Here is a 24,174-nt window from a genome sequence, read left to right as displayed (position 1 = left end):
ATTTATTCTTCCAGAACCTGAGGATAGCATGAAAGGCACTTTCCTATGCTGGCATCATGACCCCCAACCATACCATCTCAGATGGGAACAGCAGATTGCCTCTATTCCTACTTATGTTTCTTCCCAAGACCCTTAGGGAGTAGAGGGCCTCTCCAGGAAGACAGGGACCACAGATTACCTCTTCCCAAGGGCAAGGCTAACTCCAACTTCCCACATGAGACTAGCAGATTTTTCCCTTCTCATCCTATGATTCTTCTGGATCTTTCAGCACCCCACTGTCAAGACTCCCACACATGTCATTTTTATTTATTTAGGAGCTGTTGCCAAAGTCCGCATACCCACACACTCAGCCTCAGAGTCTGTCATTGAAGGGCAGGAGCTGCTGCTCATCTGCTTAGTAGAAATGGACCCAAGGTTCATTAAGTTCTCCTGGTATAAAAAAAGAATATGGAATAAGGACGAAAAGATATTCTCAGAAGCAAAATACAAGATCTCTATAGTGCAAAGCAGCCATGAAGGGGAATATTACTGTAAAGGTGGACAGTTTACCAGCAAGCCAGTGGTCATCAAAGTGAAAGGTGGGTTCTGCCAGGTGTCATTTGAAGACTAGATGATCAACTGCATGCAGGGATCCCTGTTGCAGACTATAGGCAATGAGTGGGAGTGGATGTTAATTGTTATTAATAATTCACTGCTTTGAACAACCTGCCAGGAGTGAGTTAAAGATGAGCAAGAAAAAGGGGTGGAAGAGGCTATGGAAACTGAGTTTTGTTTTTTGTTTTAGTGGGTATTTTTTGGTTTTCTGACACAAGATCTTGCAGCCCAGGCTGTCCTTGAACTTACCATGTAGCTTACACTGGCCTCAAATTCATGGTGATCTTCTGCCTCAGTCCCCCACAGTACTGAGATTACAGCCATTGCCACCACACCCAGATGAAATGGAGACTTTTAAAGCTGCTCAGTGATTAGGCATATGTCCAACCCTTCATGTTCACAAACTCCTTCTCTGTTTAAGTGAAAATGGTTCTTGAGAATAAAGGTAGAACAAACAGGATATTAGAACCATGACTGATTTAGGATCATGTCTCTTGAGCCCCCTTAATTGAAGGAGTTGTATGACCCCCCTTGACCACCTCCCTGTCTCTATGAGTCCCAGTGACACATCATTTCCTTCCTACCAGAGCTCCCATAGCACAATTTGCCTTGGAGGATGTGGCAGAGCTTCACTTTGGAGCCTTGGAAGCTCTTCCCCTTCCTGTATCAGTTTTATCATAAAGATGAAACTCTGAGGAAAACACTCCCCTAGAAAGGAACCTCCCTCAACATTTTTCGCTCAAAGACCATTTTAGGAACGATGTCTGTACCCAGACCATGGCCTGGGGACCCAGCCAGTAGGAGAAGCCACTCTCCACCAGGAGTGAGCTCTGAGCATCAGAAGTCACAGTGAGGGTCAGGGTGTGCGCTACCACACAGGCTGGAAACGCCATCTGTAGACATTGCCTACACTCTCCCAACTTACATTTCATGTAAATAGACAGAATCAGTCTGAGTGCAGGGAGAGGGCCCTCAAAGAACGCATGGTTTTGGAGAGGAAAGGGGGCAAAAGCAGAACCCTGTGGTAGATCCAAGAACAGGGAGTGACAAATCCTCACAATGATGTGGAGGCAAGCAGTGGCTTTTCCATAGCGATGGGTCAGAGGGAAAGAGCAAGAGGCTGGCAGAGCAAGACTGTGAGTTTGGTGGCAGCAACATAGGGACTTCTCCCCTGAGGGCATCATCTCTCTGCAAAGGGGAAGCAAATCATTTAACAAGGGTTCCAGGAGGGAAGGGGCCAGAAGTCTGATGGCAAAAGAGCAGCCAGGGAAAGATGAGCAAGAAGGACAGGAGACAGATGGTGAGAGAGGCCTGGGAGGTTGCTGGGCGGCCCTGACAGCCCGTAGAGACTGGACTCTGGCCACTGGCATTGGCCACCAATTGAAATTTGTGTAAGAAGCAGAAGTGACTGTTTTTCATTTCCTCTCCCTCAGTCCCAGTGTCCCAGCCAGTTCTCACCCTCAGCACTGGGAAGACCAAATTTCTGGAGGGAGAGCGAGTGAACTTTCGCTGTGAGGTCAACAGAGGTTCTCCCGAGATCTTGTACCAGTTTCTTCATGAAGACGCAATCCTTTGGAAGACAAAAACCAGTTCAAGTTTGGCCAGGTTCCCTCTGACTGTAGAACACTCTGGGAACTACTACTGCACAGCTAACAATGGCTTAGGCCCCAAACGCAGTGAGGCCCTGAAGCTCTCAGTCACCGGTAAGCCCTGGGTTTCCTCACACCACATCATTGGCTCATCCTACTTCCCCAGCACTGCTGGAAATGTGTTCCCACCTTCCAGTTTCCTCTGCTTCTTCCTTGGGGCAGCTCACTGTTCTCTCTACTCCCCAACTCACTGAAGCAGCAGTGCAGGAGAAAACACCAAGAAGGAACCTGGCTGAGAGAGATACTAGGAGAGTGTGTGCCTCAGAATCCAGAGGAAGAAAATGCCTTATGCAAATGATAGTGGCCAATTCAGATGAGGCTGAGCTCAGAGATGATGATAGCTAAGAATTCAGCCGCACACACTGAATTTAGCCACATGCAGAAGAACACAGACCATAGCTAGAGTACCAGGTTTTGATTGGTATCTCATCACTTACTAGTTTATGACTTAACCTCTTTGAACCTCAGTTCCCTTATCTGTAAAACAGAAACACTAACACCTGATAGTGTTTTGAAAAATACTTTCAGTCTACATAGGTGTGGTTATAAATTTTATATGATCCATTTGTATGCAGACCAGAGAGCTAAAAGCACTACTTTATCAGTATAAGAAGCATCTTTTGTTTTTGATATTGTCCTTATCATGATTATATTTATAAACAAGAAGTACCAACTTTGGTAGATTGGTTGAAGTAATGATGGGGCTGCACAGGACATAAAATGAGTGGTTAGAAAAGAAGAGAAGCTCTTTTCACAGAAATCTGTCAATGGAAACTGAGGAGAAAGACATTATGGGGAAGATTAAGCACAAACAAGGTGGTTTTTGTGTCATTTTATTGTTTTTTTAACATGGAGAGGATTATACAACCAGACGGTGTTTGGAGGGAAACAATACAGGCAGAAGGGATTTTACATCCAGGTTAGAGGCCAGTGGGCACAGGGTGATACCACAGTGGAGAATCCACTGTGGGCAGACAGGAGTGAAAGTTGGCAAAGTCAAAATGGAGTGGTTTTGTCAAGCCCTAGCCCAAATAAATGATTAAAGCCAGAAAATTATAAAGAAGGGGCTCTCATGCAAGTGTCAGAGGACAAGAACTGTTCACGAAAGACTGTACCCAGACCACAATACCAAACAGAGGGCCTGCAAGCATCTGGCACAAAAAATACCTTCATATGAACATTTGCCCAACAACTGTCTGTTTAAATGTAGATCCCACCTTCTCTGGTTGGTATTTAGGTTAATATGAGGAAAAGCTCTTCCATAGTCTCAGGGCAGAGGGAAGGATAAAGAAGCTGGTGCAGGAAGGGAGTGGGTCTGGTGACATCAACATAAGGGAATTCTTCCCTGAGGGTGTCATCTTCTGTGCAAAAGGGAAATAGGACACCTAACAAGGAAGCCAGAGGGGAATAAGTCAGAGACCTCAAGGAAAAGGAGCAGCCAGGGAAAGATCAACAAGGACAGGAGGCAGGTGATAAGAGAAGCCTGGGAGTTTGCTGGGCGGCCCTAACAACCCACTGTGACTGAACTCTGGCCGTTGGCATTTGCCACCAACAGAAATTTGTGTAAGAAGCAGAAGTGACTTTTTTTCATTTCCTCTCCCTCAGTCCCAGTGTCCCAGCCAGTTCTCACCCTCAGCACTGGGAAGACCAAATTTCTGGAGGGAGAGCGAGTGAACTTTTGCTGTGAGGTCAACAAAGGTTCTCCCGAGATCTTGTACCAGTTTCTTCGTGAAAATGCAATCCTTTGGACCATAAAATCCAGTTCAAGGTTGGCCATGGTTTCTCTGACTGTAGAACACTCTGGGAACTACTACTGCACAGCTAACAATGGCTTAGGCCCCAAACGCAGTGAGGCCCTGAAACTCTCAGTCACTGGTAAGCCTTGGGTTTCCTCACACCACATCATTGGCTCATCCCACTTCCCCGGCGCTGTTAGAAATGTGTTCCCACCTTCCAGTTTCCTCTGCTTCTTCCTTGGGGCAGCTCACTGTCCTCTCTACTCCCCGACTCACTGAAGCAACCACCAGAAGAAAGAACACCAAGAAGAAATCTGGCTGAGAAAGATACTAGGAGAGTGTGTGCCTCCGAATCCAGAGGAACAAAATGCCTTGTGCAAAAGATAGTGGCCAATTCAGATGAGGCTAAGATCAAAGATGATGAAAGCTATGAATTCAGCCACACACACACTGAATTTAGCCACATGCAGAAGAACATAGATCATAGCTAGAATACCAGGCTTTGATTGGTATCTCATCACTTACTAATTTATGACTTAACCTCTTTGAACCTCAGTTTCCTCATCTGTAAGACAGAATCACTAGGACCTACTAGTGTTTTGAAATGTTTTGAAAAATACTTTGAGTCTACATAGATATAACTATGAATTATATATGATCAGTTTGCATGCAGACCAGAGAGTTAAAAGCACTACTTTCTCAGTATAAGAAGCATCTTTTATTTTTGGTATTTTCCTTATCATGATTATATTTATAAATAAGAAATATCAACATAGGTAGGTTGGTTGGAGTAATGACAGGATTGCACCAACATAAAATGAGTCATTGTTAAAGAAGAGAAGCTCTTTTCCCAGAAATGTGTCCATAGAAACAGAGGAGAAAGACAGTATGGGGAAGATTAAGCACAAACAAGGTGGTTTTTGTGTCATTTTATTGTTTGCTAACATGGAGAGAATTGCACACCCAGACGGTGTTTGGAGGAAGACAATACAGGCAGAAGGAATTTTACATCCAGGTTAGAGGCCAGTGGGCACAGGGTCATACCACAGCGGAGAATCCACTGTGGGAAGACAGGAGTGAAAGTTGGCAAAGTCAAAATGGAGTCATTTTGTCAAGCCGTAGCCAAAATAAATACATATAGCCAGGAGATTATGAAGAAGGGGCTCTCATGCATGTGTGTCTGAGGACAAGAACTGTTCACCAAAGACTATACCCAGACCACAGTACTACACAGAGGGCCTGCAAGGGTCCTGCACAAAAAATACCTTCATATGAACATTTGCCCAGAAACTGTCTGTTTAAATGTAGACGCAATCTTCTCTGGTTGCTATTTAGGTTGACATGAGGAAAACTCTTCCATGGTCTCCGGGCAGAAGGAAGGATAAAGAAGCTGGTGCAGGAAGGGTGTAGGTCTGGTGAAATCAACATAAGGGACTTCTTTCCTAAAGATGTCATCTTCTGTGCAAAAAGGAACTAGGTCACCTCACAGGGAAGCCAGTGGGGAGACCTAAAGGGAAAGGAGCAGCCAGGGAAAGATCAGCAAGAACAGGAAAGAGCTGAGGAGAGAAGCCTGGGAGATTGTTTGGCTGCCCTGAGGCCCGGCAGAGACTAGGTTCTGAGCCTTTGCATTGGCAGCAGACTGAAATCTGTGGTAAGGGCGACAATGACTTTCGACTCATTTTCTCTCTTTCAGTCCCAGTGTCCCAGCCGGTCCTCACGCTCCGCACTGCTAAAGCCGAGACCATTGAGGGAGACGTGGTGACACTTCACTGTGAAGCCCAGAGAGGTTCTCTCCCCATCCTGTACCGGTTCTATCATGTGGACGTCTTGCAGGAGCTCAGCTCAGTGCGCGCTGGTACTGAAGCATCCTACAGCTTCTCTCTGACCGCAGAGCACTCTGGGAACTATTACTGCACAGCAGACAATGGCTCTGGCCCCAAGCGCAGTAAGACTGTGAGCCTCTCTGTCACTGGTAAGACCTGGGTTCCTACCTCTACCCATGACCAGCCAGATCCTTCTCTTACCAACCCCATCAGAAGTCTGTTCCTAACTTCCACTTTGGGTTGTCATCAACGCTATCCTTTCTTGGCTCCTATCTCCAAACCTTGCTGTCTCTGGGCCGTAGTGTTCATCCAGCCCTGGCCCACCTCATATTTGTGTAGCAGGCTCCCCTACTTTTGCCAAATGTATTTATTTTCTCAGAGTGTTATTTTTTGTTCATTCAGTCTCCAGACTTATTTTTCCTGATGCATAGAAGCATCATTTATTTCACCAGTAACCCTTACACACTCAGCTGCAGCATACTCAAATGGACAAATTCCAGGTAATCTCTCCAAAGAGTCCTCAGCAGTTATGGTTCTCACAGTAGGTCTGGGGAGCCTGAAAGTGAGAGGAAAGGAGGGAAGAGCTCCCCAAGACCTGCTCCTCAGATTTTCATGTTTTTCATGATCTCTTCCTTTCTAACCTATTAAAACAAGTATAACGTTATTGCATGCTATTTTTAAATGTTTGTTGAAGAACCACTTACATTCAAAAAAGTGTCTGAATCCTAAGTGTATAATCATGGTTATCCACACAACCATTAAAAAGCTGTCTCTTAAGGGGTAACACCTCTTCCATTTACCCTCGGATCTTTGTTTAGCAGAGTGTGAAAGTACAGTTTTCCTCTCCAAGAAGCAGAATGGTAAAGTAGAAAAGTCTTGGAGTGTGGTGTGTCAGATTATTTTACACTGCAAGAAAATAGAGGCCCAGGTGTCCTGGATGGGTGGGGACTGATCTTAAGGCTATTTTAGGAGTAAGGAACGCGAGAAAGTCAGATCAGCCAGATTCATAGATAGAGAAATGAGACCCCTCCGAATAGAGAGTATTTCTCAAAAGTGGGTGGGTCCCAGCCACCTGTGTCTGCTCCCAGTGTGGCATGGATCAGTTTTGCCATTCAGTGAGGCTGTGAGCTGAGATGAAGAGGAGAGGATGGAGAAAGGGCTGATCTTCACAGCTTCTTATGTATCAAATGAGCAGAAGTAGATTAAATCCTTTTTTTCAGTTTTTATTTTGTATTAGTACACATTTGCAGTACATAATGGTTATATTCTTAGTGGGAAGCTGGTGCTTGTACACAACACGTCTCAATTATTTCTTCATCCATGACCCTCCCTTTCCCTCCCCTCCCTCTTCCCCCCATGACCTTCCCTTTCCTTTCCCTTCCATGACCCTCCCCTTCCCTCACCTCCCTCTTCCCTCTGTCTATGACCCTCCCTTCCCCCTCCCCTCCCTCTTCTTCCCTCTATGACCCTCCCTTCCATGACCCTCCCTTCCCCCTCCCCTCCCTCTTCTTCCCTCTGTGACCCTCCCTCCATGACCCTCCCCTTCATCTCCCTTTCCTCTCCCCTCCATCTCTTGATCCCCTTCACATTTGCAAAAGATCTATCTCCTTACTTCCTACTTCCTATTATCTTTTTTTTTTTTCCTATTATCTGCCTTGTATTTTGCTCTTCATTTTGATTTTAGGTTTCTCACATGAGAGAAATTATATGACATGTAAGTTTGTTTGTCTGATTTCACTTAACATTATGGTTTCAAGGTATATTCATTTTCCCACAAGTGACTTAAATTTATCCTTCTTTATGGCAATGTACTAATCCATTGTGTGTAAATACCACATTTTCTTTATCTTTTCATTTGTTTATGGATATATTGGCCACATCCAAGATTTAGCTATTATGATTTGTGTTGCTATAAACATAACTATGTGTGTATCACTATAATACAGTGGCTTTAACTTTTTTGGGAGGAAACCTAGAAGGAGAATGTGTGGGTAAATTAAATCCTAAATTAGCAAGCATTTTCTATAAGCTGACAAATTCACGGTGTGCCATGCAATTTTTTGGCAAAATAGTCTCCTTTATTTGAAAGGATGTGACCCAAATGGAGGACCTAGAGAGATTTCATGGGCAAGTATCTTGATAAATAAACTTTTGAGTGTATCGACAGCCATGAGTTCACTGAAACACATGCACACAAGCGGTATTTTCAAGGAAATTTGAATATGACTTTACTTGTTGAGAAATTAATCACAAGCCACACATGCTTATAATCCCAGTACTTTGGGAGGCTGAAGCTGGAGAGTATCACAAGTTCAAGCTCAGCCTGAGTATGTGGTGACTTAGCAAGAACCTGTCCCCCCCCCCCCAAAAAAAAGGGAAAGGACTGAAGATGTAGCTCAGAGTGAAGGTCCTGAGCTCAATCCCCAATGCTAAAAAAAAATTCTCCAATGTAGGTATCTTTGGATAAATGCATTTAAAATTATAAAGGGAAGTCTCTTTGACATACTGATTTCCTCTCTTGTGGATATATACCCAGTTGTAAAATTGGTGGGTTGTGCAGTTCTATTTTTAGTTTTTAGAGGAACTTCCATCTTGTTTTCTATAAAGCCTAAACTAGTTGACATACCCATGAACAGTGTACGAGAATTGCCTTCTTTCCTCACATCCTCACTATCATTTATTATTTTTTCTCTTCGCTAACCCCCATTCTAACTGCACTCAAATGATATCTCATGGTTTTGAGTTACATTTCCCCTATGATTAGTGATGTTGAGCATTTTTTATGCACTTATTAGCTAGTCATTTATATATCTTCTTGTGAAAAATGTCGATTCAAGTCATTTGCCTATTTTGATTGGATTATTTCATTGTTTTGTTGTTGTGTTTTTTATGAATTCTATGCATTAATTCCTTGTCAGATGAATGAGTTTTCTCCCGTTCTTCAAGTTATCTCTTCACTCTGTTGATTGTTTCCTTTGCTGTACAGAAGTATTTAGTTTGACATAATTCCATTTTCTGCCTAAGACATCAAAAGAATAGGTAATAAAAGCAAAACTCGACAAATAGAGGACATTAGGTGGGGTAGAGGAACACAGAGAAGATAGTAGGTACACGGGCAAAGTTGCACAGGAAAAATAACTTCTAATGTTCTATAGCATATTAGTGGGAAAATAGAATTGACAATTAATATTTCAAAATAGCTAGTACAAAGGATGTTGCATGTTCTCAACACAAACAGATGATAAATGCTTGACGTGAAGGATAAACAAATTATCCTGATCTGATCATTATATGTTGTATATTCCATATTTTTGTCCATTACTCTTTGCCAATTAAAAGTAAAAAAATTATAAGTGGAAGGAAGGACACATAATGTTTTTATGAAGAAGAATTGCTATAGGAACAGAAAAAATAAGCAATTTTTTTTGAATATCCTTAATATAGCTAAAATATATATATTTAAAAGTACAAGAAGGAATTATTGTTCAAAGAAGAAATGATAAGAAGATATTGAAAAATGATTCAGCAGAGCTCAGGAGAAAATAACAAAGTTATTTTAGAAATTAAGTCTGAATTTAAAGCAGTAAGAATAGAATAAATACCTCTGAAAACTGTTCTGTGTATGAAGAATCAGTTTAATAGTACAAAATGCAGGGTAGAAAATCACAGAAGTAAAGGAAAAAGTTTATAATATGGAAATAGGACAATAAAGCCCCCATGTTTGCATGATTAAATGTCTGTAAGTTAGGAAAATATAATATAATATGTAATAAAAATATATAATATAATATGTAATCAAAATTGTTATTCCTAAAGTGAAGGCAATTGGACTATGTACATTAGAAGATACAACTTAATGGGGTTATTGAACTTCAAAGTTAAAAAGTGTGTGCATGAATGTGAAAGAAGGAGAGAGAGAGAGAAAGAGAGAGAGAACAACTGCAAAGTAAGTAATTACCTGAGGAGGAGAAATATTAAGGTGTTTGTCTTTGTATAGCAGTCAGTGTCAAGAAGAGAGGTGTGACACCCATATTTGGACTTCCTGGAGAGTAATGAGAACAGGGAGTTTTATATCAAATCAAAAACAAGGAGTTTTATATCAAATCTTTATCAAAATGCAGAAGCTCAGGAAACCTACTACCTATTAACCTTTCTTGAAAAAAAAAATTACTTCATGACAAAAATCCACTATAAGGACTCACCATGAGGAAAATGATATAAAAATGAATACTGAACCTACATAGATTGGTGGTCCTCAAGCCCGGTTATGGGTTAGGATCACCTGGGGACTTTGTAAAAATACTTATTACTAAGTTCTGTTCCAGATCAATCAAAATCAGAATTTCTCAAATAGAAATCTCAGAAACAACATTTCCTAATATATTTTCAGTGAAAATATTGTATGACAGTGTTGAAAACCAGTATTTAGAAACCAAAGCTAATCAATTGTAAAATCTACAGCTACAGAATATAAAGTAGAAAGAGATGTATCAGATACCCCGATTTGCTCATTACATATTGTATATATTGCTTAAATGTCCACTGCACTCTGTAAACATTGAAAATGCAAAAATATATGAAAAATCAGCTGGCCAAAAAGAGGAGAGAAAGCCAAAGGACAATTATTTTCTCTTTGTTATTATTTCATAACGAGCAATAAAAAGTAATTACCTTGATAATTCTGAAAAACACAAATGATGTATGTCTGAGGCAACAGATGTGTCAGTTACCCTGATCCGACCATTACACATGGTATCCACTACTAAAATGTTGCCTTGAACTCCATAAGTATATACACTTACTATGTGCTGATTAAAATGAAAGTATATTTTGCAAAAATTTATATCTATTTCAATTTTCCATTTTATTTATTTTTCAGTGCTGGGGATCAAGCCCAGTGTTTCATGTATGCTAGGAAACTGCTGTACCACTGAGTTATTGTATATCTTCCAGCCCTGAAAATTGTCCATTTTATAGATAATTCAGATGCTAACTCAATGCTAATGAGTCACTAAAATTACATGGAAAACTGACAGCCCATATGACCACATAGGTTATAATGGCTGAATCACTCATGTGGAACAACTGTAGATACCAATACTATAGAAAGAAAATAAACAATAAAAATGAACCTAACAGATCAGGGAGTATAGAAACAGAAATTCCTAATTATCATTACTGTAAGTATTAATTGGGTCAACTTTTTGGAAGAATAATTTGTCATTATATATCATTGTGCAAAATACTCATAAATCTCACCCCAGAAATTCTAAGAATTTATCCTAAGAAATGCACACACAAAGGCAGGTATTGTAGCACATACCTATAATCCTAGTGCTCTGGGAGGCTGAAGCAAAAGGATCTTAAGCTAAAGCCCAGCCTGGGCAACTTAGACAATTTAGCCAGACCCTGTCTCAAAATAATAAATACAGGTGGTTGAGGATATAGATCAGTATGAAGGCACTGAGTTCAATTCCCAGTAAAACACACACAAACACACACACACACACATACACACAATGCCTGCACAAATGTGCAATGATATAGCATACGATTATTTAATGCAATATTACTCAAAAATTTTAAAAGCAGCAACAACATAAACATCTATCAATGAGGAACTGCTTAAATGTATTATTATAAATCCATACCATGAAATATTGTGTGGCTTGTAAAAAGTAATGAGAAAACATTGATCCAAAATTATCAAGTTGTAATTTTAAAAAGTTGCACTTCATTGTGTATAAATTACATATTGATGAAGTAGATTTTTCAAAGTGCATAAAGCAAATCTTCAAGTAATAGAATAGAAAGATGTCCATGCAATGTTGCTAAGGAAAAGAGCAGGTTGTAGAGCATTGTGTATTTGTGGTCCTGTCCATTTTTTATGTTTATTTATGTGTTGCTATGAATGAGTGTACTTATACATAGAAAAGATCTAGATTATCAATAAATATTCAAAAATATGGAAATTAAAAATATGGAAACTGGAAAAGGAATGATAGAACTTTTTATTTTTACTTTATATAATTTTGTACTTTTTTTAATGAGGAGGTGTTTGATTTTTTAAACAAAAGATACCAGTGTCAACTAATTCATTTCCTCCCTCAGTTCCAGTGTCCGTTCCAATCTTCACTCTCCATGCGCCCAGAGTCCCGACTGTGGTGGGGGACGTGATGGAGCTTCACTGTGAGGTCTTGAAAGGCTCTCCCCCAATCCTATTCCTGTTTTATCAAAAGGATGTAATCTTGAAAAGCATCGAATCGCCCTCCAAAGGAGGAGCATCATTTAAATTCACTCTCACTGAAGAACATTCTGGAAACTACTTCTGTGAGGCCAGCAATGGTCAGAAGGTGCAACGCAGTGATACAGTGACAATCAATGTCAAAGGTAAGTTGACCCTTCCAGCTAGCAGTGGAAGAGACAGACCATCTCCCCACCATCCTCTGTAAGCAAGATTGAAACTCAGTTTTCACAAAACCACCTGCTATGTCACATCATGCAGGCCTTCCATTACACAGTATCCCCAGGGAATTTTCGATTTTACATTTTTAAGAATGTACACTTTCCTCACAGTTGTACTTGTCCTTAGTGGAAATACTCTTCCACCATTGTGACACAAGTGCCCCTAACATAGGAGTAAAAGCTTTTCAAAACATAAACTATGGTCTGATCAACACTGAATATAGAAAAAGAAGCTGTGCAGTCCATTTTGTTCTATTTTAGGAGAGATTTAGTTGTACTTTTCTGTTTGCCAATCAGTAAACACATTCTCTTGCTGGTTCACAAATACCTCCTGGCTTTTACACCTGTGGCGAAACAAGTTGAGTTTCCTGCCAGAAGACTTTATTAGAAGAGATTCCAATGTCATTCTCCTGCCTTCTTATATTTCCCTGTTCCATTCAGCAGTATCAGCCCATCTCACTTTGTCTTGACTTGGCCCTTGTCATGCCTATTTTCAGTACAGGCTTTGGCACTATATTCACAGTCTTCTGCTCTAGTCCATATATAGTCATCATTTCATAACTCTAATATCTGTACTGTGGCCTGTCCTCCTACATCAGCCATCCACATCTACCTACACACACTGCTCCATTACCAAAATGACAATTCTAAGCATTTATTGCCTGAGCACAACCTCCTAATCATCCATTTGCTTCCTCCAAATCCATTTGCTACTAATGTTCTCAGATCTCAACAGAACACCCAATTCGTTAACACCTCTACTCACTATCTCATTCAACAGACAATACCACCCTTGACTCCTGCCTCTAAACTGAGTAATGTCTCTGTATCCACTCAGTGAATAATCTCTTCTCCTTTTGGACATGGAGAAGATCCTGCTGCCTCTGTCAGAAATCATTTCTGTCTGTTCCCTAGATTTTATCCTTTCATTCCTTCTTGGAAAGTTCATATAATCAGTTATTCTTGTCTTTTCTATGGCTCTCAACACCTTTGTGGGATTCTTTCCCCTGGCACTTAATATGCTGTGTTTCTCCCACAACTAAGAAGAACCCTGTATTGATCCCCATTTGATTCTACTCAATTCACTGCTCCATTATGGCTAAACTTCTGAAAAAAATGAGCTACCCAGGTTGCCTCCAATGCCTCATTACCTACTACTTCTGACCCACTAGGTTCCTTCAACTGTTTCTCACAAATATCACCACTGACTTCCATGTATTTAGAGCCAGTGACTGTTTTCCAATCCTCTTCCTACTTGACCTCTAAGAAATACTATATATTCTTTACCATTTTTTCTACTTGAAATCCTCCGTTCTTACTTTCAGTAAATCCACTTTCTCTTGGCTTAACTCTTTGGCCACGCCTTCTCAGTTTTCTTTACTGATTCTTTCACCAATAGGTAATCTTTAAACACTGGCATATTCCAGAGCTTTGACGTGTGTCCTCTTAGTCATATTCTTTCTCTGGATGAACCTGGGCATATTATTTGTAAATGGTTTTATCATCTATAAATAATGAGTCTTACACTTTTATCTTTACAATGGACCTCCTGCCTGGACACCTACAGATGCCACATTGCCACTCATATTTGTCAAAAGCTCTTCAACCTGATCATCTCTAAAAGTCTCCTGACGTTCCTCTCAGAGCTATGTCCCTTGCAAGTTCCCTACCTCTGTGAAAGACATTTTCCTTCACTGAGATACATGGAGCAGAAATCTAGGAGCCTTCCTAGACATTTCTCTCCTTCATCCCTCATAACCAGCCCTATTGATTCTACTTCCTAGATCTCTTTTCAGTCTTCTCTGGCTCTACTACCACCATCCTAGTCAAATCAATTATTTCAACTACTGCATGACACTAAGCTTTTCTGGACCACTTCTCTCCCTCTGCATTTTATTTTGTACCCTGAGGTCAAAATGGTTTTCCCATTGCTTGGAGAACAAAAGTCAAAATCCTCAGCATGGCTTACAAAGCCCTTCCCTGGTGCTTTATGGTACTCTTTGGACATTTCTCAGTGCTACTCCTATCTTGGGACAATAACTCAAATATACCAATATTCTTTTCAACTCAGGCCCTTTGCACATATTGTCTGTCTAGCTCACAACCTTGTTACTTCATTCTTCATTGGAGATTCCTCCTGAATAAGCCACACGAGAATCAGTGCCAGTTTAAGCACCGTGTCTGCCTTTGTTTTGTACCAGTCATCAGTGTTTGAACTCTTTATTTATGCTTTTCCTTAATGCTGCCTACCACTTCCCTAGACTGTAGGCTCTGTGAGAACAAGGTCTGCCTTTCTCACCACCGAATGTCCACCCTATATGGCAGTCTGGGGGTCTTTATTTACTTATACTCTTTAATTTTTGGTGAATCAGTGTAAGAGTAGGCAAACACTGAGCAATGATTATTACCTTTTGGGCTTGATGCAGTCCAGACTCAATTATATCCCTGGCTATGTAAACAGCAGGTCTTTATTGAACTTTGTTGAACTTCTCCTTTTCCACAATAGTGCTCTGACTTCTCAGATACACAGGTTTCAGCTTAATCTTTACTTTCAGATTCTTCAAATGCAGTTTGTATATGTAAGTACTCCAAACTACAAATAGAACAAGGCAAATGCTACTGTCTCCTGCCATCTGAAGAAATTACAGATGTGTTCTCAGCAATATTACAAGGTCATTAAAATCTAAGGAAAATATTTTCCTGACTAAAATATGTTCAGTGCGGCAGAATATATTTAAACAGAAGGAGCTCATGGTTGTTTTTCCTCCTCCAGTTCCAGTCTCTCGCCCTGTCTTCACCCTCAGGGGCTCCAGGGCCCAGAGTGTGGAGGGGGATATGGTGGAGCTTCACTGTGAGGTCCTGCTAGGCTCTCCCCCCATCCTGTACCAGTTTTACCGTGACAATGTCATCCTGAGGAACAGCTCGGCCCCTTCTGGAGGAGGAGCTTCCTTCAAATTCATTCTGACCAAGGAACACTCCGGAAACTACTCCTGTGAGGCTTCCAATGGCCTTGAAGCCCAGCTCAGTGAGGTGAAGACACTCAAAGTCATAGGTGAGTTGGCTGTGCTCACCAGCAGCACAACCAAGGATCTGACAGTGCCTCCTGTCCCCAGCAGCAGCATATGAGGCTAAAGCTACCCTCTGTGGTGGCATCTGGACATACATCTTGTCTGCAGAACACCTCTTTGAAGTCTGAGATCCTTCCTATAGTATGGTTTCAGGAACCTGGACTTCTTTGGCAACACACTTAAGCAGTCTTCTAGAATTAAAACTCCTTATTAACAATGCTTAGAAGACTTTCTAGAACTGAGACTATATTCTGATCTGAAATTATGATGCAAAAGAGAAACCAAAGAGTTCTGAGAACGGGTTCCTCTGCCCCTGAAAATATTAGGCCATTCCTGTCTGCGTGCATCTTTCATTCACTCCCAACAAACCTCTGTTCTTGAGCTTCCTTTATTATCTCAGATATAAATTTTACTTACTTTGTATTGAAAGACTGTGTTACCGTTAGGTACCTGTGCAGCTTCTCAGGAGAGACATTCTGTGATTCCTAAAAGACAGGACCCAGGTGACTAGGGCAGAGACCAGGCAAGCAGGATGAAATGAAATGAAAATGGCCACCATCAATCAAATCCATCCATTCTACAGATTGTCTTTTGACCTCTTGTCACTAAGTATAATAACAGAGGGAAATCTTGAAAACTTTGGATCTGTTCAGCAATGGCCTCTTATTAGCCAGACTCCAAATGCTTGCTTAGGGAGAAATGGGTATGGCAAAAGTATGCTTGGAGCTGTTGAGATGAATATTCCAGACTAGGCATTGAAAATAACTAGCTCTATGAGCTTGGCCAAAATATCCTTTCTACACTGACTTCAATCTTTTGAGTTAAAAAGTGGGAAAAATATCATACTAGATAGAGGGAAATAGTGGGACTCAAAGGTTTCTGGAAAAAAGATGTACAAAAGGAAAAGCTACCTATCCTTGCCCCTGGAATTTAGTTTAAAAACCAAAGACCACACAATGGTAGGTAAACACACTCTTATTCACGTAAAGCAAAATATAGGCTGAAACTCTCACTCTCTCTAGGCTGGATTCCTGGGTATTACAGGGAATAGTGACAAAATTAAATGAGCAGGTTGATTTGGGGATCCCAGTCCAGAATCCAGCTTCTACTCAAGATTGCTGGCATAACCACCTTTTTCTGGCATCTAAGAAGTGACCTGACCTCAGATATGATTTTTCCCACCCAAGTAGCTCACTCTTCTCTCCTTTGACCCACCCACCCATGCACTCACCAGCAACACCTGGCTCCACCAGTTTTCCTCTGAGATTTGAAGGACCATTGCCAGTTTACTAACTGACCTCTTCTATCAACCACCCAGCCATGTTCCCCTGACTTAGTGCTGCTGTCCTCATTTCACAACCAAGGACACCAGCACCTCACACTTCTTACACTCTGTGCCTAAGAGCTTTTTAAAGAGCAAAAAACCAATAAAACAGTACAAATTTTCCAAACAAAATGATAGGAAATTAACAATGGTTATTATATTGCATATTGTTATCTTCAAAGTAGTTGCTCGTAATTTTCTGCTCATCCTCATTCCCTTGTTTCTATAATTTCTTGCATGTTATTCTGATATTTTTATTATCACAGCTAGGGCTTCTTGCCCAGCCAGGATGAATTTTGTCTAAGTCCTGGAATCAAGCTATGAATCAGGGAGAATAAGAACTATTAAAAAGAGAGAGAGAAAAAAAACTGTTTTCATCATTATCGACATCATCAATACTAACTGAGCCTCAATCATTGCAGGCCTTGTGCAATGGTCATGTAGTATCTCATTTAATCATTAAGATAAACTTCTGGGAGACAGATTCATTCCCACCTTGCAGGAGAGAAAACTGAGGCTTACAGTGATGAAATAACTGGCTTAAAGATACAGCTAGTAATGGGAAAATGAGATTGAAACACGGCCTTATCCAATTTTTTACATTACTCTACATTGTGACATTTCTTCATCCTTCACGGGCCATGTTTTAACATAAGTTTTTAGAGTTTTTAATAAGTTGTTATCCTGAGATAGTACATAAATCTTCATTATAAAAGTGCTAATAATACAAAAGGACCCACATTGAAAAGTTCTCTTTCGACTTCCTCTTCCAAGACAATCACTGCTAACCATTTCATATGCACCCTTCAGAAATGTTCTGTAGGGGCTCCAGTGGTGCAATCAGTTAGCACACAGTACTTATAGAGAAATATAAGTGTAAACACCAAGACATGTATTACTTTTTTACAAAAGTAGGATCATATTACACAGGTAGCTATGCAAATTGCATGTCAATTTAAAAATACATCTTATACATCTTGGATATTTTAATATTTCATGACCCAGTCTACTAAAGTATTACAAGTTGTTAGCTATTATAAAAATGCCATACTAGAAATTCTTGTGCAAATATCTTGACCTACTTAGATCAGTATCCCTAAAGGACATGATCTTAGAAGTAGGTTTTCTGGGTCAAAGTTTATATGTTTTGTGAATTTTGTATGTATTCTCACATTGCCATTCAAGGCAGTATATTTAAATTTACATTCCCTCCTAGGGTATAGGAAATAACCTGTTTATCTACAACTCCATCAGTAAACCAGTCTACTAAGGAACAGCAATCCAATGAAGCAAAAAGGAATATCATTTATACTTATTTTTATTTGTATGTGTTTAATTAATAATGCAGGTGAGAATATTTCATATATTTATTAGCTATTAGAAATTTTTGGTGACTCATACTGTTTACATTTTTCTACTATACATTTCTATTTGAAAAACAATTTGCAGATCAAAGTAATTAGCTTATTTTATCATGTCTTTCAATTTTTTCCTAAACTGAATGAAACCTGACATTTTCCATTTGCTTTAATATTTTCTTTTCCTTACAAATGTATTTGAAGGAGGCAGGACACAGTGGCACATATCTGTAATCCTAGCTCTCTGGGAGGCTGAGGCAGGTGCATTGCAAATTCAAACCCAATCTGGATAACTTATTGACTTAGCAAGACCCTGTCTCAAAAGAAATATGTTAAAGCAGAAGCTACTATTGAAATTTTGTTTTTGCTCAGTTCCAGTGTCCCGCCCTGTCCTCACTCTCAGGGTCCCCAGGGCCCAGGCTGTGGTGGGGGATGAGATGGAGCTCCATTGTGAGGCCCTGAGAGGTTCTCCCCCAATCCTGTACCGATTTTATCATGAGAATGTCACCCTGAGGAACGACTCGGCTTTCTCTGGAAAAGGGGTGTCCTTCAACCTCTCCCTGACTGCAGAACATTCTGGAAACTACTCCTGCGAGGCTGACAATGGCCTTGGGGCCCAGCAGAGTGAGGTGGTGACACTTTTTATCACAGGTAGGTTTCTTATGCTCAAGCCACAGGAAGAGACCTACTATGTGCTCCAATGTCACTCTGATAATCCTCCTGATGCTTGATCAGGAAGAGTGCTTCTCAAACACTCTGTGATGATAACTCTCCAACCGTTGTATTCTGAAGTGACAGTATGTGGCAGGTGTATGGAGAAAAAGAGCAGCGCTGAATGTAGAGAGGCTGCCTGCCTTTTCTCTCACTGGCTGCCGTCCATCTTGACCCTCAATCTTTGCCTGAGGCGCCAAGCCCAGCTTCCTGATCAAGGCACAAGCCATTTCCTGTATCACACCAGCACCTGCTTAACCTTAGGAACTGATCACCTCAGCCCATCCTTCCTCGCAAGCATCCCTTTCAGAGACTGAGACAGCTTCTCCCTGGGGCTCATGCACAGGGTCTACCTTGCAGGGCTGGCCAAGAACAGAAGAGGTGCTGTAGCTACAGGAGTCACTGGGGCACTACTCAGCATGGCAGGCCTTGCTGCAGGAGCACTGCTGTTTTACTTCTGGCTCTCAAGAAAAGCAAGTAGGTAGCTCCCTGGCACACTTGTGTTTGAGTTTATACCCTTCCCATCTTGGTTTGCTCAGACTCATGCTGACTTAGTGACTACTGGGTCTCAATACCTCCTCCTCCCCCATTGCGTAGTCTTTCATCTGTCCCTCTGGGTCCCCTAGATGTCCTCTTTACCAAATGCAGAGCTGCTGAAACAGCCTATGGGGTGGAACAGGCCTTAATGAGATGGAGTTTATCCAACTTCATAAATGGCAGTGTTTCTTGCTCTGTACTTTCCCAAGACTCCCCAAGGAATGGAAAGAGGAAGAGAAAGAATGAGAAGTAGAATTAAACATAGAAACCAAATAGGATTTGGTAACTTACTGATTTTTTAAATGTACAGCATTTTTATAGGTGATCAAGTCTATTTTCTACCTGTGACTATTAGACTGTTTATAGTTTTTACAGACTGTCATCTTTAAAACTCTAGGTTAAGAGATTGGGGACTGTGTATTCCCCTTTCAACTTATCGCTGCACCCCACTGGAGACTGGGGTTAATAGTTTAGTAGCTTTTGTCCCTTCTACCACCTTCCTTGGGCATAGCTAGGAGGATTAGAACTTCAGGGACAACAACTCCCAGAAATCTCTGTGTGAGCCTGCTGTGAGTTGTGTCCTTGTGAAGCTTTCCTTGGTTAGAATCCAATACCCCTGTGCTTTGTTTTTCAGGAGACAGGTCTGCCTCTCACTGTTCTAGGTAAGACTGGGGCTATATTTCTGTGTAGCTAATGAAATGCCCACAGGGTCAAAAAATGGAATGAATCTGGTTATCACCAAATGTCCAGTTTCTTGGCTTGTTGTTGATGTAGTACCCGGTTTAGATTGCCACCACCCATGAGGTAACTCAAGGCAATTCTTAGCATTATCTCACCGACCACCTTATCTTCATGGGCCCTCTTCTCAAGTGTTAGTTGATTTTCACTTATTATCTCACTTCCTTGTACATTGTACCATTGTTGACTTGCTTATCTGAGTGACCAATTATAAATCCACACATATCTTGAAACTATTTAGTTTAATTAGCCTGGAAAGTTCTGCATATGGTCAGCCTAATCAATTCTGGTGGTAATGACAGCCAAGAAGGTGGAGCCATAAAACTTGGTCACCCAGAGATCACTTCCCCCGCAAAAGGGGTGCCTATGAAGAAGGGCTGCCATCTTGGATTCTAATGGCTGACTTTAGGACTCACATCATGGCTCCTAAACTATCCTTGGATATGGTAGCAATATCAAAACCATCCAGACTTCCTCTGAGCCTTTCTCACTACTGATTTATAAGCCTTTGATCTTTCTAAAGGTCGAGATTTTGGAGCCTCATTGGAATCTTGCAGCCTCCTCTTTCTAATTACATGGCCTTCATAAGTCACTGAAGCATGGAAACTCTATTTTTTCATCTGCAAGCTAGGGAGAAAATAGAACTAATGCAATGTTGTTCTAAGCATTAACTCAGTGCCTGCTATATATCAGGGGGATATAAAGTCTGAAAAGCCAGGTGATACAAATTTCTCAAGATTTATAACATAACATACATAGACAACTTCTTATGTGTTTGCCTATGTTTCTAGACTTGGCCATCATCCTAGAGTAAAACCTCATCAACTGAAAGTGAACATCATAGCTGTTTTTTCAGACTTCCTGGAAAACAACTATTTCTGTGTTTCACAGGAGCCCTTCAGATTCGAACCCCCAAGAGCACACCTACCACAATGTACCAGGCTGGATAGAACTGCAACCAGTGTACATCAATGGTAAGGACAGAGGGTCCCGTCTTTTGGCAGGCACCAAAAGGTTGGTGTGGGGGAGGGGTCGGGCAGGAGATGAGGAGGGACCACACACAGTTCTTCCAGAGAACAAACTGTCTGGGAAGGGAGGGAGGAGCTCAGAAAACAGCCAAGTACCTTGGTACCCCCTGAAACTTCTACTTGTTTCTAAGTAAATCCTAGAGGAGGAGACGTGGTTTACTCAGAAGTGCGAAGAAACCAAGAGGAAAATAAACATGCAGGTAAGATCTGAGAAAGTCTCTGTTCTGGCCAACCTCAGCTCTGACAGCCAATATTGCTCAGTGTCCACCTCCTCAGCAGGTCTTGACTAACCAGGCACAGAACTATCCCTCACAGTAGGGCAGAGGGCTTCTTAACTTGAGCATATACTGTTTGAGGGCAATCCCACCCCACCATGCAGTGATACTTTCTCTGTTCTCTACACATGGCCTCAGTGTCACGTGCATAACATCACCCTTGGGCTGTCACCGAACTCCTCCTAGCTCCAGTGTCTTCATCTGTAAAATGGAGTGGGGCTATTATTCCTTGCTGTCTTAATTCATACTGGTATATCAGAATATGCTAGACTGGATGGCTTGAAGAACAAGTACTTATTAGCCACAGTTCTGGAGGCTGGAAGTCCAAGAGCAAGGTGCTGACATTGTCAGTTCCAGATGAGGGCCCTTTCGCTGGTTTGCAGACAGATGCTGTTTTGCTGTATCCTTGCAAAGTAGACAGATCACCTTTCTCCTGTCTTATTTTATAAGGACATTAATTCCACCATGAGCTATTTATCCTGAAAATTCCATCTGCAAATACCATCACACTGGGGGTTAGAGCTTCAGCATATGTATTTGGAGAGGGACATTAATACATCAGTTCATGGGACCTTCCAGCCTGTGTTAGTTTACTGTTGCTGCTGCAAGAGGTTACCACAAACTTGATGGGGTTAAATAACACAAACCGATTATCTGACATCTCTATAGGTCAGAAGTCTGACATAGGTCTTACTGAGCTAAAATCAAGCTAATGGCAGGGCTGTGTGCCTTCCTGCAGGTTGTGAGGGTGAACGTGTTTCTTGACTTCTGCACTTTAAGGCCTCTACTTTCCTTGGGATATGTCTCCTTCCTCCGTCTTCATAGCCAGCAATGTTGCAGCATCTTGCTAACTATTATTTCATAGTTGGTCTTTCCTCTGATCACTTCTGGGAAAAGTTCTCTGATTGTAAGGATGCATATGATCACATTGTGCTCACCTGTATAATACAGAATCTAAAGGTTCTAGGCAACTGAGGCAGAAGTTGAGTGACTTGACCCAGGCCCCAGGAGTGGCAAGGCTGAAGGGGGGGCAGCTGCTGGACAGGGAGGAGACAGAGGGCAGAGAAGGTGGTTCCAGCAACCAGGGGCACAGAGAAAACCTGTGTATCCCTCCATGGCTGAGCACACCTCTTCTTTCCACAGCAGCCTCCAGATCCAGGATCCTCAGGAACGAGGTGAGTCTCCTGACCAGTGTGGCCTCCCCTGTGGGTCACTGGCTCTGGCCTTCATCTAAGTGTTCTTCCCTCCTAGGGTGCCTCTGTCATCTACTCCCAAGTGAAGGCCTGTACCCTGTCCTCCGGCACCCAGCAGTCGGCCACCTGGGCTCCTCACAGATGAGTTCACATGACTTCCCAGCTGTGATCTCACGCCTGCACCCCAATGCTCCTAGGGGGAGTGGGAGCACTGAGTGGAAGAATTTAAACTCTCCCACGTCACATGCAGCATCCTTCATGTCAAATGTTCTGCTGCATTCCCGCCCATCTCCTCAGCTACAGCCCTTCATTAGTGCTGCTTTTTATTTATTGATAAATTATTCTCAAAGCAGAGCCTTTCTGTCTCCTGGCTTCCTCAGTGGCACCCACCATCCCTCTGTCAGAACCGCTCATCAGCTCCAGCATGGAGGTTGTCAATCGCCATGGCCTGGGAGCTACTGCAGTCCTCTGGCAAACAAGAAACACACCACCCCACCCCAACAACGGACTCCTTACAGGCCTCCCTCCAACAATATGGTGTTTGATACGCTTCTACCTGCCTCAGACTCCAGGGTCAGCACCGCATACTGGAGTTACTTCTCTCCTGCCTGTATACCAACATCTACCCACTCAAGTAAGTAGACTTTCCACCCCAGGTCTTTTCCCACCCATAGAAGTAACAGCACAAGGCCAGGAGCACCAGAGTGGCAGGTTGTATATATATACTGGAATCTAGGAAGTGCTCGAACAGTATTTGACTGAACGAACATATGAATGAATGGGGAAGAAACTGTAGTTAATCAGACTGGCCTCTGATCCAGCATGGTCCCTAGAAAGCTCAGGAATGGCTCCTCTTTCTCTTAAGTGAGAAATAAAGAGAAGGAGTTGGGGTGAGGAAAAGGCCATGCAGCAAGCTAGAGACCATATAAAACTTTAACGTGCTTATTCTGGATTACCTGGGAATCTTGTAAGAATGAAAGAGTCTGATTGTGTAAGTCTGGGTGAAACCTGAAATTCTGTATTTCTAATAAGTTTTCAGGTAACAGATGCCACTGGTCCAGGGAAGATGGGGAGAACCAAAGTCCCTTAGGTCTGGCTCCCTCTGTGTGACTCCAGAGGGGCCATTCATGTGGATCACGTGCTCCTGAGCCATCCTTTAGCCAGAGAACCCCCATCTGCTGGGGCCAAGAGAACTTCTCCGCGGCATCTTGGGTTTGATCAGCCACTCCAGGCAGAGGAAGGTGGCAGCCACCATCTTTTTTTTTTTTTTTTTGGTTTTTCTCCGGTACCAGGAACCGAACTCACGACCTTGCGCTTGCCAGGCAGGCGCTTTGCCGCTGAGCTAAATCCCCAGCCCCGGCAGCCACCATCTTGGTGTAGCTCCTCTCTGGCCTTACAATCTCAATGTGAAAACAGTGAATAAACATGCCCTTTTCAAGGTGATTCTCTCTCACCTTTGAGCCATGGGAGCCTTTGTTACACGCTAGTGATGCTCATCACAACTTCTCTTGATTTCTGACCCCAGTGCTTTGTGTCACGGGATTGTTTCTAAACCCCATACCCCTGAAATAAAATCCTTCCTAGGGCACTCAAGGGTCTCCACCTATTTGCTGCCCTACATTCTTCTCCTGATGCCATGGCCTCCAGGACCTGCACCTAGTTAGACAGCGCTGTT

At 42.0% G+C, this 24,174-nt stretch overlaps 1 protein-coding gene across 3 annotated transcripts in view; it reads left to right on the top strand.

The window, feature by feature from the left end:
• Window positions 1-23,794, top strand: part of Fcrl5 (Fc receptor-like 5) — a 30,254-nt gene extending 6,460 nt beyond the window's left edge. Inside the window, exons 6-19 of one of the 3 annotated variants that reach the window (XM_005400121.2) lie at window positions 315-578; window positions 2,028-2,297; window positions 3,849-4,118; window positions 5,673-5,951; window positions 11,914-12,192; window positions 15,041-15,319; window positions 18,390-18,668; window positions 19,089-19,205; window positions 19,900-19,927; window positions 20,895-20,977; window positions 21,163-21,231; window positions 22,450-22,481; window positions 22,558-23,133; window positions 23,532-23,794. In XM_005400121.2, the coding sequence (XP_005400178.1) occupies window positions 315-578; window positions 2,028-2,297; window positions 3,849-4,118; window positions 5,673-5,951; window positions 11,914-12,192; window positions 15,041-15,319; window positions 18,390-18,668; window positions 19,089-19,205; window positions 19,900-19,927; window positions 20,895-20,977; window positions 21,163-21,231; window positions 22,450-22,481; window positions 22,558-22,644 (2,336 nt within the window). In that variant the 3' untranslated portion in view covers window positions 22,645-23,133; window positions 23,532-23,794. The remainder of the gene's footprint in view (window positions 1-314; window positions 579-2,027; window positions 2,298-3,848; window positions 4,119-5,672; window positions 5,952-11,913; window positions 12,193-15,040; window positions 15,320-18,389; window positions 18,669-19,088; window positions 19,206-19,899; window positions 19,928-20,894; window positions 20,978-21,162; window positions 21,232-22,449; window positions 22,482-22,557; window positions 23,134-23,531) is intronic. The other 2 variants (XM_005400122.2, XM_005400123.2) reach the window with 2 other exon arrangements.
• The last annotated feature ends 380 nt before the right edge of the window (window positions 23,795-24,174 follow it).

This window comes from Chinchilla lanigera, unplaced genomic scaffold (assembly GCF_000276665.1).
Source record: "Chinchilla lanigera isolate Chin_1 unplaced genomic scaffold, ChiLan1.0 scaffold00067, whole genome shotgun sequence".
Lineage (NCBI taxonomy): Eukaryota > Metazoa > Chordata > Mammalia > Rodentia > Chinchillidae > Chinchilla > Chinchilla lanigera.
Note: the sequence above shows the minus strand (reverse complement) of the source record. Positions and strands in the feature narration are given on the sequence as shown.